This window comes from Schistosoma mansoni (assembly GCF_000237925.1).
Source record: "Schistosoma mansoni, WGS project CABG00000000 data, supercontig 0144, strain Puerto Rico, whole genome shotgun sequence".
Lineage (NCBI taxonomy): Eukaryota > Metazoa > Platyhelminthes > Trematoda > Strigeidida > Schistosomatidae > Schistosoma > Schistosoma mansoni.
In genome coordinates, this window is record NW_017386043.1 from 20,224 (window position 1) to 36,422 (window position 16,199).

Here is a 16,199-nt window from a genome sequence, read left to right on the forward strand (position 1 = left end):
CATAAATCAGTTCGTGGTCTTAAACAAAAACCCAACAATCTCCACAACCCCATACTGAGAAAGTAGTTTTTTATTGAAAATTAATTTGAAAATAGTTCACAACAGAGATCGCCCTTTAATAGACAGTCAGTGAAAACTACAGAGCATTGAACAGCTGTTTTGTCCTGATATGAAACTTCTCAGCATGTGAAGACAGTCTTCAGTATACAGTTTCTTTCAACTGAAGTGTTCAAAAGTCTTTTATTTTAAATAACTAGATGAAATAAGCAGTAAACGTATGGAATCATCATCAAGCTTCTAGTGTATACATAAAATATAACCGTATTAGAAGTCTTTGCACTTGATATTGAAGGGATTTTCAAGGATTTATGTATATGTACATTTACGGAAATATTGGTTACTAAGCATGCCATGAGACATTACAAACGTGTAGTGAATTGCAATTCCTTATGGATTTGCTCGCTGACCCGCTCATTAACATTTTTGTTATGTTAAATAAAATAAGAACATATACGAATTTTAACGAATCCATTATCATACTAACAGAACAATTTGATACAAAAGTCTTTTATTATTTGCTTTTCTTTGAGTTAGTTTCTTGAAAAGATTCATTTTATATGGTCATTTATCAAATTACAAAGAGCATGATGGGGAACAAAAGGATTACTTAACATGGTTAATAAGTTTAGCTATGGATGGGGAAAGCCAGTTGATGATAAAATTAATTAGGAAAATTATATTCAATGTATATTTAATCTTAGGAAAAATAATCTATGAAGTATAACGATGATGCTTCGATGAAATTTAGCTTTATTATGGTTATTGAATGGTGGTGAACATTCAGATACTGATGTCTTCTTTCTAAAAAAATATCTACAACCACGAAATTTAATAGTAAATTAAATAGTAATAATGATTTCAGTTTATCAATAATGTAGAATCAATGCACGCCGCATCTTCTTTCGATGAGATTTTCATTCAATTTATTTGTATTTTATTCACTCCTAGTCATTATTAGCGAACTAGTGATAACTTCCACAGATTATTTGGATATATATATATATATATATATATATATATATATATATATATATATATATAACTCGATGTTCTACCCTTTTATTAAAATTTATAAGACTATGAACATTAACCGCATTTACATCCTTATAAGATAAAAATCAGATCATATTTTTTGTTACAGAATAACTATTTCCCATTTGTGATACGTTAAAGAAAAAGTTGAAATGAAAAACTAATATTAATATGTTAATTATACCAATAATTTTATTAGTTTTACCGATATGTAGTGGGAAAATAATTTTTTATCACTAAGAGATTTGTTTTCCCATTCTTTTCTGTTCTACAATTCCCATATTTTCATCTAATTTACAATTAACTAGCTAAAGTGGTAACCAGTTTTGTAGTTTCTACCTCAGTAATCTAGTCATAACGTAAAACTAACAATGAAATGGATAGAGTAATGAATTTTTATATCTTAACAAACCATTATCATGGTGGTATTAGTGGGTCTAAAATAAAATGTTTATGAACATTCAAAATGAAGTGTTTTTATCAGTCATATATTATGATGTATCATTCAAGTCGGCTAAAATTATTTATGATTACGTAGCCTGTTAATTTCATTTCGTTTTCCTATAGGATTTAGAGTATATTTTAGTCACAGTAATATACACCATGAAGAAGAAATGATACATGATAAGTGATTACTTTTATAATCTAATAGATGATGAAATCGCTGTATGAATATCTAGCAGTCAATTAAAGTATACTATTAATCTCTATATCAAACGTAAAACGATTATATGGTGTATTATATAATACCTTTTGCATAAATGATATCAGGAACTAACAGATAATCGTAAACTGACGGAATTGCCAAATTCTTGGGTTTTTTTATTAAACAGTTTGTTATGAAACTCAGTCAAAATCCTACTTGAAAAATTGTCTTTTTAGTTGTTTTCTTATAAGAAATATACTAAATCACGGATTTAACATATATGAACTAAGCTATTTATAAAAACGTTTCCACCCCTTTCTTCTTCTGTTGTTTTCAGTTTGAATATCGTGTATAGAGATTTAAAACCGGAAAATTTACTTTTGGATTATTCAGGTCATTTGAAGATGACTGATTTTGGATTCGCAAAGCATGTTAAAGACCGGTTAGTTGATGATGCTTCTGTAAACTTGTAAAATGAAAACTTATACTAATGTATAAATAATACACTAATTTGTTATTTAACATGTCCGACCAAACTAAGGCATTATTACAAGTAATAACTTCACTTTATAAGGCAGAAAGCTAAAAGGTCTATGTTAGTAATGGCTATTAGTTTCTTCCGATTTTATCTAATATTCTTTGCAACAAATTTACGGTAAGATTTTTCAACATACGTTCAGTCGGTGTAATTGATTTGCTACAGTATGGTTAATAAGTTATCAGTTAGTGATGGTTTGTCCAGATATTGGGAATTTCCCATTGACCCCACTGCTAACTTGTTATTATGGCAGATGGGTTATATGTAATCACTTTATCGTATGTCCAAAGTAGAAAAGTATGATCTATTCACTCATATAGTCATTACTTTTAACTACTTCTGTGACACATTCGTTAATATTGCAAATTATTAGATTGGAAAAAGATTAACTCATTTGCATTACATCTCTCAGTGAACATGACTTTTATGAGTCTATAATCTTGACATTTTATGATTGAAAAACTTGTGACTAAAAATCTTATTAATTTGTTCATAGAGCGTTAAATGAGTTCCAGTATGTCTTTTATTTTATTAATCATAAAATAAACAATAAAATTTTAAAACTACGTGTTGTGCAAGTATGTTGTCGTGGAGGAAGAAAATTTGTCGTAATCATTTCGACTAATCAAGATTTTATAAAATTTCAATTTGCTAATAAAAACTTCAACTACAGAAAGCGATGAGTTTTGATCTAAAACAAAATCATGCAAATGAACATTATCATCTTTTTAAAAACTTGATTGTCTTAAACTATGGTTGAAAGTATTTTCTAACTAAATCAAATCGTGGATGCGCACTGCTGAGGAGTCCCACAATAGGACGAAACGGCCGTCTAGTGCTTCTAGGTTTTCCACGGTGGTCTAGCTTCAATTGACTCGTGATTTGAACTATACATAATAAATCTAATTATTAAACTTTTTCAACTGAAATAAATGTTACTTATAGCTCATATTCTTATGATTTAAAAATTAACTACGTAACTATACTTTCATTGTTGTAAACTGTTACACAGAAAGGTTATAGTATTTGTGGTTGTGATAAACATGTTTTGGATTGTTAGAATAATAACCATAATGATAATAAGTTTTACATTCGAAACATACACGACCAAATTCACTTAGTATTGTTTGCTTGAATCTTCCCAATGATGTTTAGGACTGCAACTGGTCAGTCTCTTATTGGCATATGTACATACTGTGCGTATTGCCTTGATATAGACTTAATTCACAAGCATTATAAGCAATGGGAAGATTCAAACAAACAATACTAAGTGAATTTCTTTACCCCATTGCGCAAGCAAGCGGCTATTAGGACTCAGTGGCCAAGTGGATAACGCGATGGCGTTTGAAGCGAATGGTACTAGGTTCAAGTCCCAGGGCGAACATCAACTCTGAGATGCAGGTACATGCAGCCGACGAGCCCCAAATAGGACGAAACGCGCATCCTAGATTCCACTGCTAGCCACTATCCATCTTTGCTTACAATACACGACTAAAGTTAAGAGATTTAGTAAATCATCTACAATTTAATAAAATTTACACTAAACTTCCAAATTTAGTTCGTATTCATTACATCAAACGTTTGTAATGCAATAATAATATCAGAAAATGGTTGAAAAAATCCAACATCAATTCACAGGGATGATCAGGTAGATATTGAAGGAAAAGTTAATGCTAGAGGTAAACATAATTTATTTGTACGGACATGAATCATAAATTATCTTAATCAAATATTTCCAAGGACATGAACCACAAGGAACATACAAAATGAGTAATGAAACATGAAGTCATAAAACTCTACCTTGTGTGACACCATTTGTAACTGGAAGTACGTTTGATAGTGAGGAATCTAAATAAATTTAGTATCTGTGACTCGAAAGACAATTCAACCACGCAAGGGAAAGCCTTTTTCATACTCATAAGAATTGGATAACGTCCTGTTCTACAAAAAACGTTAATAAAATCATTTTTTCAAAACAATGTACGTAAAGAAGTCTTAATATACATGTACAAGTCAGGTAGTTATTTCAATGACAAACAATTATTTACTAAAATACACTTTTTTATTGATGCACTACCTCAAGAACATTTAGTTTTATGGTCAATAATTAGTAAGTGTTTTGAATTTGGAAAACCTGTGTAAACGATATAAATCTTAAATGAAAGAGCATAGAAATATGTGGGTTACTGGTTCGGATAACAAACAATTCATCTAAACATTTAAAATTACCACAAATGAAAACTCTACTGAGTATGTTACTATAGGAGTTTAATTCATAGTTATTAGTTGGAACTACATAAAATGATATCATCGGCTAATACGTTATTTCCTATGACGTTTCGTCTATTTTTAGGACTTATTCTCTTTGTGGTACACCTGAATACTTGGCACCTGAAATTCTGCAGGGTAAAGGTCACAATCATGCAGCTGATTGGTGGACCACAGGAATTATTATTTATGAAATGTTGGTTGGGTAAGTTATATCTATTTATTTAGGATCTGTTTATTTTCATTTTACAAATAATAACCCATTCCCGGATATGTAACCTTTTTGGTCGATTAGTGTAAACCAGGATAATAAGTTGAATGATAGTCGATCGCAAATATAGATTTCAGATACACAATAATCAAAATATCTATCTATTAGGGTAAGAAAACTCATGCATTATCACTTATTGTAATGATCCAATATGTGATGTGGTCGAAAAGATCAAGTTTTCTGAAAAAGCGGATGTAAAATATAGTTATGGGTTTGGTCAGTCAACAATAAAGAGTTAGAATTAATCATCGGCCAATAAGTAGCATACTTAGCGTTCTAGTGAAGTGAAAATCCAAAAAATGAAACGTTTATATATCTATCAAAAATTTGTTTTATTAATGCACACATCAAAAACAAAAATAGTCATGATTGAAAAAGGGTAATAAACACTTCGTTCTTATTTTACTTTCATATATCACTCGAAGTTCATCAAACGACACGACTTTAACCTAAATCTTCAAAATTTAAATCAATCAGTTTCATGTTTCTAATGAAGTTTATGTTTCGTTTAATTTTCTTTCGAAAAAAATGTGTTTTCTTTAATAACAAACATCAAAATATGCTGTGATTTTTAGAATTTCAAGATTTAATTAAGTATCTTCTTGTATCATCTACATGCTTCTTATAATGCAAAAAACCAATTACATCTAGTTTCCATGCCTGAAGGCAATTTATGTTGCACTACAAAAACATTATTTCCTTCTTCAATGAATTTATTTTGTTTTTTTAGTCTATTTTTTAAAACATTCAATAGAACGATTTATTTCTGCTGTAGGCCGTTACATTCGCTCAACAAAAAAAAACAACGACCATCAACATTCACAGTTTTATGGAGACTAAATAAAAATCTGAATTTGCTTAACGTTTAAGGTTTATTGTTTCAGTCAAATTTATTGTTTACTTATTAAGCAACGGATGGTTTTATTATTTCTCATAGAGTCTAAGTTTTATTTATTTTGATAACTTTCTTATGAAAAGTTGAATACTAAACAAAAATAATTTCCACTGACTTTAATATAATACTGTAGTGCCGTTCTTCGCCAAACGTTCACCTCGACAACCGTTATAATACAAATCTTAACGGTGTGTAAAATCAGAAGTCAAAGAGAAGCGGCAACTACAGTTTTATTGACAAATGGCGTAGGCCAGAAAGTTATAAGCACATGAGCAAATATCAGCGAGCAAAACAAAAATGACACGCATTGGAGATGACGGGTAAGCCAACTCGCTTTAATCAAGCGTTAATTAATATTTATAGTCAGACAAGAATAAGTTACAGACATGCGATAAATAGAATAAGAAAGTGTACACGCATACGCTCGTATAAAAAATAGTCACGGTTAATAAGTGAATAATTAACAAGGTCAAAACATGACTCAAGATGGATAGGTAAATTGGCTTGTCAAGAAGCTGGAATAAGAGTATATGGGCTTAACGTATCAACCGACACTACAATACCATTGAAGATTGGAAAGAAGTATTTATGGTAAAAGTAATTTTAAGATTTAAATTTACAAAAATGATGAGTAAACATAAAATTTGTTTAAACTTAGTCAATTAATTCTTTAACCTATCGCTTGTTTTTAATTAATTCATAATGTTGCAATGAATTTATTTTGAATTGGATGGATAATAATTCACTGAATGTAGTCGTCCACCATTTTATGATGAAAACGATAATCGGTTGCATATATATCAGAAAATTGTATCAGGAGATTTTGACTTCCCAGACGAAATAGTAGATGAAAATGCTAAGTAAGTAGTGCCCAAATGAAATATTTCATGATGATTTAGAGAATCATTGTTTGTTTTGTGCTGTAATATATATCATAACCCTATATTGTTGTTTACTGGTGTTTAGTTAAGAAATGTGTTGCTTTAACCACAGATTCATTATATTAACACAGAAATATATGCTTCTATTGCTTATCTAAATGGAAAACATAGTACACTCATCCATTATTCTTCGCTATTTATTTTCTAGTTTTCCGTCACTTTCAAAGCAACTCAACCTTTCTCAAACCATTTTGATTCAGCTAGATAATTTACTTTTACAAATTTGTAGCTTAATAATTAGTGCTGTCGAAATTTTCTCACAAGTTTGCTAATAGTTATGACTAACCTGATATTATTTCTGCAGGATTAGAAGTTTATGTTAATAGGCATTTATTCAGGATTACTATTTCAGTAAATAAATGTTTGATATATGGATTTCTCCAGTTAGCACATATGATGACAGCTTCAACTGACGAAAATTAAAGAGTATGTAATCGTCGCGTCACCGGTAATTTCCTACCTAAATTACTTGTATTACTCAATGTTCAGGTCGAGTTTACTGTCTTCAAAGCCATTTAAACGTTGAATACCTTTTTATTCATGTAAATATTCGATCAGTACTCAAACATTTATGATATGCCAGTGTCTATCTCAATAGAATACTTTCTAAATAAATTCGCTTAAGGCTATTTCCATTGAAGGTACCATACGTTTTATCTTTCTCTTATCAAACATTTTTTTTGAAAAAAGTCTTAGATTCAATAAAGAATAAATATATAAGCAATAAATCGTTACCATCGTATATTTAAAAACATTCAACTCGTTTATGCTAAACTTATTCAACATTTTAAAAAATGTTGAAAATATTCTGGATAATTAAACTTAAAGACTAAGTCATGTGAATAGAAGTAAGGTTTGTTACCCCAGCACAAATATGCTATTTTTATGTCATTAGCCTTACCAAAACAGGACGATTAGCGAAAAAAAACACGCTTTTATTACATAGCCTTAAGACCTGAATAATTAGTTACACAAATGTCAATAGTTACCATGTTTGAACTGTACGTTAACTATAAAAATCTTTACAATATGTTCAACAAATATTATTACTCCGAATGTTAAACGTGTCCAATATTACTTCGATTTATATATATATATATATATATATATATATATATGCAAAATTTAGCGGAAGACATGTATTGGTCAGTATTAACTTTCATGGTTGTTTTTTGTTTCATTTTTTATGACATGTCTTACAAATTATCATTTTAAAATAAAGTTGAATGTATTTTTTAACTAGTAAAGTAATTTATAGAATGTCAGAATTCACTCTTTTATTTTACTAATTTTCGTCCTTTCCCATATTTATCTACTGAGTTTCATTGTAATGTATTTTATTGTCGAACAGATCAATCGTCAGAAAATTTCTACGTGTGAATCTCAATGAACGACTTGGCAGTTCTAAAGTAAGAAATAGAAAAAAAAGCATATTTTAAGGATTGAAAATCTTTTTTTAGAGTTCTTTAGAGTTCACATCATTATCTGTAGTGTCTTTTGTCAAACTAATAAAATTATGAACGATAAATTTTTAACCGTATAATAAACTTACTATTAACTATAAGTTGCTACTTTCTTATTCTTGGTGTTCAGATATGAATTAAATCAGTTTTGTCTTCTACAGAGTATCCCTTGATATTCCATATAATTTCATGTTTTTCAACAACATTTTTTGCAAGAAATAATAATATTGATAAATATTACATTTGTTTAACAGTTTACTGACTAAATCTTTTCCGAACCTTAGTTGACAATAAATGGCTGTTGAAATGATAGATACTGTTTTCTAAACTTAGTATGAACATCAATATTAGAATGCAAAAACATCCATTTGAAGAATCATAAGTAGAAAGAAAGATCTCCACTGCATTCCATTTTTAGTCTGTATTCAAATATATACTTTTGACCTTACGGAAAATGAGTAAGATGTTCATAGAATTCTTTCTTCTCCTTGATGCCTCTTCTATATTTCTTGTGGTTGATGACGCTAACTGACGTTTTTCTGATAAGAGATTTATTATTTGAGTTAAATTGTTTAATAAACATATTTAGGACCTTTATTTATGAAATAAATCAGCAAATACTGTGTTATTTTACAATGTGAACTTATAATAAACTTAAAACGTTAATGGGTGATCATAAACTATGAATTCCCATTAGGATTCATGTAAAATAGTATATACTGTTGTTGTATACATCAATTACAGGCAAATCTGAATGAGAAACAATGCACTCGTTTGTTTCTAGAATATCAAATACTTTATTTTCCTATTGTTTGTTTTACATTTTTCAATTTAATAAGTTATTAATTAAGGTTTCTTCCTTGATCCCAGAGATAATCATGATTCATGGATTAAATTAAATTAGATTAATTTTTTGTTAGGATTTAAGACTGCCGCGAAGTGTGTACACATAATTCGATCATCGATAACATTTAAGATGCACTAGGATATTATTTTTAGACTATTTAGCTAACAGTTCAAATTTACAACTTCAATCGACTTGTAATAGAGCCTAACAATGTTTTAATATCAGGACTTCATCAGCAAGTGAAAGGAGAAGAAAATCTGATTAGTTGTTAATCTTATTCGAGGGAAGAATCATGAAAACCGAAACGATAAGTGAATACTAGATCATTTAGATTCAGTAACAAATGATTGAATTTTGATGAAAACCAGTTATTATTTGCAAATTGCTTGCCAAATAATCTTTGAGAACTATACTAATGAACATTTCTTCTGTCCGGTTTTACTCATATTTACATGTTGTTTTTGTTTATCTTTGTATATTTTATTACAGGATAGTATGTATGAAATATTAGAACATCCGTGGTTCAGTGATATTTGTTGGAGTGATGTTTTCCAGAGAAAGTTAAAGGTGATTTAGTATAATTTTATTTTTATCTGAACTATTGATTTACTTTTTAAAATGAACGAAAATTAAAATCTCTGAGGAATATTTATAATATCAATGGACTAATTACAGAAACCATAAGTGACATTTCAAAATATATAATTGCAACTGATTCACATAGTACACATCCACACCTTTTGTTTAAAGATAACTGATGATACCAAGCTGAATAAATAGAAGTAACCAGTGAGGTTCTAAAATCTACTATTTCCCATTATCATTAGGAAACTGTTACATTATGTGTGAAGTCAGAGACTGATTGACTGTGAGTGTAATTTAGACATAGAGTTAATGGAATACTTTGGTCATAATCAAAAGTACATTATATTTTAACTTGAATTACCATTCATCGTCTACTCCATGATTCATTTTCAAACTTACATATTGCATTATTATATTAAAACCAGTGATTAACAATTTCTTTTTGAGAAAATTGTCCACTAAATTAATAATGCGCGATTAGTATAAATGTGATGTGATCAATGCCATATTATTTGAGAGCTTTGACATGTGATGAGTTTCTAAACGAAACTTCTTTGTACTGACATAGAAGTTCCAAGCAAAGTTATGAACTCTAATGGTTGTTCATTATAATGCAATTTTAATTTCATATTTAAAATATTTATGTCAATAATGTTATGAGACTATGATAAATTGTTTCACGTTGATGACTGATAAGTAATCTTGAATAAGTAGAATTAACATGTTTGCCGATAGCTGATTGACTGAGTTGTAGCACTCATTTAGTTGCACATAGAAGTCAGTCTAACAAGCAGTTTGCTCAATTGATCAGTTTTAGACACTGTGGTTTCAGATGTGTATATCGATTACTGACAGTAATCCGCTCGCTTTAAAATTAATTGGTACCTATTGTTGATGAAAGTATAAAGTGAAAATTTATTTCGGCTAAAGAGATTTAGATTAATTGTTTAAAGCTTTATTAGTTGAGCTCTAATGCCCAATCACTTGACTTATCTTATATCTATTGACTAGTTGAATTCACCCTGTTAATTTCGAGCAGGGTGAACATACATAAATTATGATGATTCATTATATCAACAATCATATTTGCTTAACTAGAGCTACTTTTTCATATGCTTATTTATTTTGTTTGTCACAACCATATATGTGAAGTTGAATGTATATAGCTAAAGTACTAGGAAAAAGGAAATTATAATCCAACTAACTTAGTTCTACTCTTGACTGATTTCCTGTGCGACTGAGATATTTACAACTGATAAATCCCTGAGTAATGACCAGTGTTGTATATGTTTAGTTCATTACTGTTGAATGGAATCTGTAGATCAAGTTATAATTTGTTCACTAGTCTAATTTAATTGACATCGCATGCAGTGTGTTAATATATTGGGTGGTTGGAGGAAGTCGATGGGAAGTTCTGAACCTAGGTTTCGTTCAATTTTTTAATCGTCATCACAAGTCACTTCTTAAAAGTAGTATATCAGTATTTAATACTGTTTATGTCGTCATTTTGTTTCATGGACTAATATTTAAAGTGAAAATTATTAACGTCTGTAAAAGTAAGAGGTTTTTTGTTACTCGAGAAACAGGCTACGCACCACAAAACTGGCTGACCTTCAAGCCTGACACAGCGAAGAACTATACTTTATTACATGTTTTCTTGTGCAATATCTAGTAGTAATATCTGTAAAACGCTTTACACAGAGAAATATTTAGTTATAGATGCATCTATACAAACCAGTATGTTATTAAGTTAATTTTTTCTAAATATGTAATTCAGAGGCACTGCAGTGTACCAGCTGACTGATTTATGTTAATTTCAAAATTTATATAATTTTGAAATCCTGTATAAAACCAGATTCAGCTCCTTACAGAAATAAAACAATAACTAACAAATATTTCAGTCGTTTTGACAGCTGAAAGTTTAGCATAGTGTGAAAATCAAGGTAATCTACCTTTCTAACTTATTAAAAGTAGAGGGCCTAAAATGAGTATGGAATTTAGCCATTTCTGAAAGTTGTTTGTCTTCTTAACAATATTATTAGTATGATAATGTCAGAAAAGTTCAGTTAACTTTTTCTTAATAATTAATCATTAATTTCTGTTTAATCTACTTAGTAAGATCTAAATGTCAGCAAACCAGCTCTGCCCTTTTTGATTGATGATATTACCTAGATTCCATGGTAGATAATCTATACAAAAGATATTTTCAAATTCGAAAATGAGATATTTTAACAGCGACAATTAATAAATAATTTATTTTTCCAAAAAAGGACAGGTATTTTTGAAATTTCTAGAATTTTCACTAAAGGATATGCCTAATTAAAGTTCAGCGTCATTGACTATAGCCACATGTTAGATTGAATTTAGGATCTTATAGTCTCCTAGATAGTGTAACACTACTGAACCATTTATTTGAAACACAATGAACCACATTCTGCAGTATATATACATATCATTGACTAATAACTCTTTTTTTAATTATTTTAGCCCCCCATCATTCCCAATGTACAGAGTGATGGTGATACCTGCTGTTATGAACAGTATTTTGAACAAGATTGGTCTGAAATTCCCTTATCCAGTGTTAGTTCTCGTAATTTATTCAAAGAATTTTAATGGAAAATATACACATTACTATTTAATTCTTTTGTCTACTAACAATGATGAGCTTTAAAAAAACAACAAACTATCAGTTTGTTTACTGATCTACGTTACGATTAAATGTTCAGTTATGAAATACGCTCAAATCTAAGCTACATGATAAAAAGAAATTCTTAAAATTACAATCGTTAATATTAACTGACAATAAAATTGAAATATGACTAATTCATACAATGTAATCCATACAATGTCCCATCTCATTTCCAATTAACTCATTGTTATTTATATGATATTTACATTAGTAACATCATTATTGAGAAACTAATTTTCCTCCATTTATAACCTCCGTAATACTTATAATTGTCACAAAAAATAAAGAAATATATAAGTTTTCATTTGTGTGTTTGTGTGTGTGTGTAATAAATCTATCAACCATACCACATTATTCTGTACAATGTTATTAATAAGTTCATTATTAGACTAGATACATCAACAATTATCAAAATGAATTTTATTATCTAATTGTCTAATTTCACTTTTCTCTAATATCTAACTAATATCCTTATGTATAAATAAAACTTTTTTTATTCTGTTGAACTACATCTATATCTATAAATTACAAAAAAAATTATGTAATTTATTTTTTTTTCATTTTTTGAGAAAAAATATTTCATTTGTAAATTATTATTGATTAATTGATTGATTTTTTTTCTAATTGTTTATATCTTATCTCATTTTCTTTGATCATCATTTTCCTTAACCTATTGGAAGAGCCTAATTTTTTCTTGATTTTTTGTATGTAAAATTTACAATACATTAAAGTAGTATAGTTAAGTGAGATCATGAGTAGTTTGTTTATTTGTTTGTTTGTTTGTTTTTCTAATGATTATGTCTCATGAGAATTTTTAATGTTGCCGTAAATCCTCCGGTGCTTTTTTTTCTTGTTTAATGTTCAAAGTGAATGTATTGTATTTTCTTATATTTCATTTTGTTATAATTTATCTAGTATAAAAATTAATTTGTTGACTAGTTAATTTTATGGCATTTGATTTTCATGTTTCTTTATTTATATGATTGTACTATGAATGATATGGAAAAGAAAAGAGACAGATTTGATCAAGTGAAAACTGTTTATAGATGTTGTTGATTTGGATTATTATTATTGATGTAATTTCATTTTCCTCTCTACTATCCACTTGTTTAAAGCTTTGAATAACGATTAAAATGAACTATATTCAATATAAAGTTAAGATTAAAAAGAAAGAGTTCAAATTCTATTAAGGATATTCCACATACGATTTGCTGACTTTTGAAACTGAATAATAAATAACTTACTTACTTAGGCCTGTTACTCCTCGTGGAAGAGCATAGGCCGCTCACCAGAACTCTCCATCCAATCCTGTTCTGAGAAAGCCTTTCTAGTTTTTTCCAATTAACATTCAAGATAACTCTCAACAACAGGTTCCAAGCTTTACAAGATCTACTGGAAGAAGAAACTACGATGGACGACAACTGGAAAGGGATCAAAGAAACATTAACTTCAATGTGACAAGAGGTTCTGGGCTGCAAAAAGCATCATCATAAGGAATGGACCTCTATAAGAGCCCTGGACAAGATTTAAAAAAGGAAGAACAAGAAGATAGCTATTAACAACAGTCAAACACGAGCAGAGAAAGTCAAGACACAAGCAGAGTACGCAGAAACAAACGAGGAAGTGAAGAAGAGCATTAAAGCTGGCAAGTAGAAATACATGGGCGAACTAGAAACGACGGCGGAAAAGGCTGCAAGGGAAGGGAATTCGAAACAACTATATGATACAACGAAGAAACTGTCAGAAAGATATGGTAAACCAGAGAGACCAGTCAAGAAAAAAGAAGGAAAGACTATCACGGAGATTCAAGAACAGAGGAAAAGATGGGTAGAATACTTCGAGGAACTGCTGAATAGACCAGCCCCACTGAATCCACCAGACAATGAACCAGCAAACACAATCCTACCTATAAGTGTCACTCCACCGACGCTTGAAGAAATCAAAATGGCCATCAGACGAATCAAGAATGGGAAAGCGGCAGGACTTGACAATATGCCAGCTGAAGCACTGAAGTCAGATATTGATGTAGCTGCAAACATACTTCACCTTCTCTTCAAGAAGATTTGGGAGAAGGAACAAGTGCCGACTGACTGGAAATAAGGACATTCTCGAAAAGGTAAGTTAAATTTAAGGATGTTCATTTAAAAATCTAAACACCCAGATACGATTCTGTGTGTTGTATTCGTATCAATAAACTATTTATCATAATGACTAATCCCATTTAATACTAATGCAGAGAAACATATATCAATCAACAGGATAGGCTGCTAATTTAAAAATATTATTATTAATTTCGTTCTAAGTGACGATCATTCCTATTAACCATAGACTTGGAATCCATAGACAGTCATCGGGTTGTACTGCTGAGTCCTAAACTAATTCAATGAAGCTATTCAGTTCTTTCTAGATGATTCAAGTTCATACCAAAACGTTTTTCAGAAATATGTGTAGTGGGAAGATAATACATAAGTCTCGAATACTTATTTACTATTTGTCATTGAAATTTTATGCGTGTTATTAACTTGAGATGAAAACTACTTTTTACGTAATTTTAAAAAAAAATTGCTAGTACGATCGATAATAATTTTTTTTAATTAGATGTTAATGAATAATGGCTTTTCTCTTTATTTATCAAAATAATCGTTTTTGACACTTAAAAATCATTCTCTTTTCTAGTTGACTTGTCATTGTGGAGGGGGGGGAAAGACTGATTTATATGCTTCATTTACCTATATATTATAAATGTAAGCTAAGTAAATGAATATTTTATTATAAGCAGAGAAAGATAGTAGCTAGCAGTGCAATCCAGAGTGCGCGTTTCTTCCTATTTGAAACTCACGGGTTAAATGTGCTTGTATCTCAGAGTTGATGTTCACTCTGGAGTGTAGACGCATCGAATTGCGAACTTTAAATGAGAATAAATCTACAGCCTGAACTTCACTGCTAATCACCATTTATCACTTCTCAAAATGCTTATGATCTAGTGGCAGTATTGAGGCGATTCGCGTAGAATGCACGTATACCAAAGAAAACTGGTCAACTGCAATCCTAAACATGGGAAGATTCAAACAATCAGTAGAAATGTACTTTACCATTAATTCCTCGTCATAACTCTACACTAACACATAAGTGTTAAAATTGTGTGTATAACCTATGTAAAATATGTATTAAAAGTTTTTACGTAACTATTTGCAGTTAATGACTGATTATTAAATCTTGTATTTAGGTTTAACCTTACATCGGTTGATTCGCTAAATGATTACTTTCTTTAGAGAAAATATTGAGATATGTTGAATTTATTCCTGATCATAAAACCTATATATTGGTGTACATTTATGACTAGGAAAACATTGCAATGAAATCTTTCCTTTTAATGAGGATGTTCAACACAACAAACCATGTATATTCATTACATTGTTAAAACAATAAGATACTGAATGAATAATAACCATCTGGTTTATGGGGCAGAAAGAATTAATCGTTATATTTTAACATTCAAATTGTTCTTAAATTCTAACTTTCGACTTCATTCAATAATGTTGCATAATGAATATCAATGAGATTTGTAACTGAACTAGAGCTTGAGATTGAATAAGTTTTTTGAAGTCGTTTATAGTTTTTTGGAAACTATTACCACAGTTTTTAAGCCCCATTTACTAATGTTAATATAAAGAAACAGATGTGGTAAAACTGAACATGGAATCAATGGCATTTGTATTTATTTTTGTGAATTGCAGGAAACTATTGTTTCTCAGGAATTAGGTTCATCAGATAAGCCCATGTTGCTAATCTTATATGACCCAGAATTATCGTAAGTAAATAAATCAAATGAAAATTGTCACTTATATTAGACTCACGTGATTAATACCATACCCTTGCTTGTTTCTACTAGTAATGAATTGATTCGCAAGTGTCCTCATAAACATGACCCTTAGTTTTTTTTTCTGATTGCATTTTGAATTTC

General features: G+C 29.6%; 1 protein-coding gene across 1 annotated transcript in view; it reads left to right on the forward strand.

Annotated features, from left to right (window-relative positions):
* The window catches only part of Smp_194610 (serine/threonine kinase), a gene marked incomplete at both ends in the record, with an annotated part of 31,841 nt that extends 19,682 nt beyond the window's left edge, over window positions 1–12,159 (forward strand). The window contains 6 exons of the mRNA XM_018799520.1: window positions 2,076–2,180; window positions 4,630–4,749; window positions 6,466–6,570; window positions 8,003–8,060; window positions 9,451–9,528; window positions 12,034–12,159. Coding sequence (XP_018646580.1) covers window positions 2,076–2,180; window positions 4,630–4,749; window positions 6,466–6,570; window positions 8,003–8,060; window positions 9,451–9,528; window positions 12,034–12,159 — 592 coding nt within the window. The remainder of the gene's footprint in view (window positions 1–2,075; window positions 2,181–4,629; window positions 4,750–6,465; window positions 6,571–8,002; window positions 8,061–9,450; window positions 9,529–12,033) is intronic.
* Between the last annotated feature and the right edge of the window lie 4,040 nt (window positions 12,160–16,199).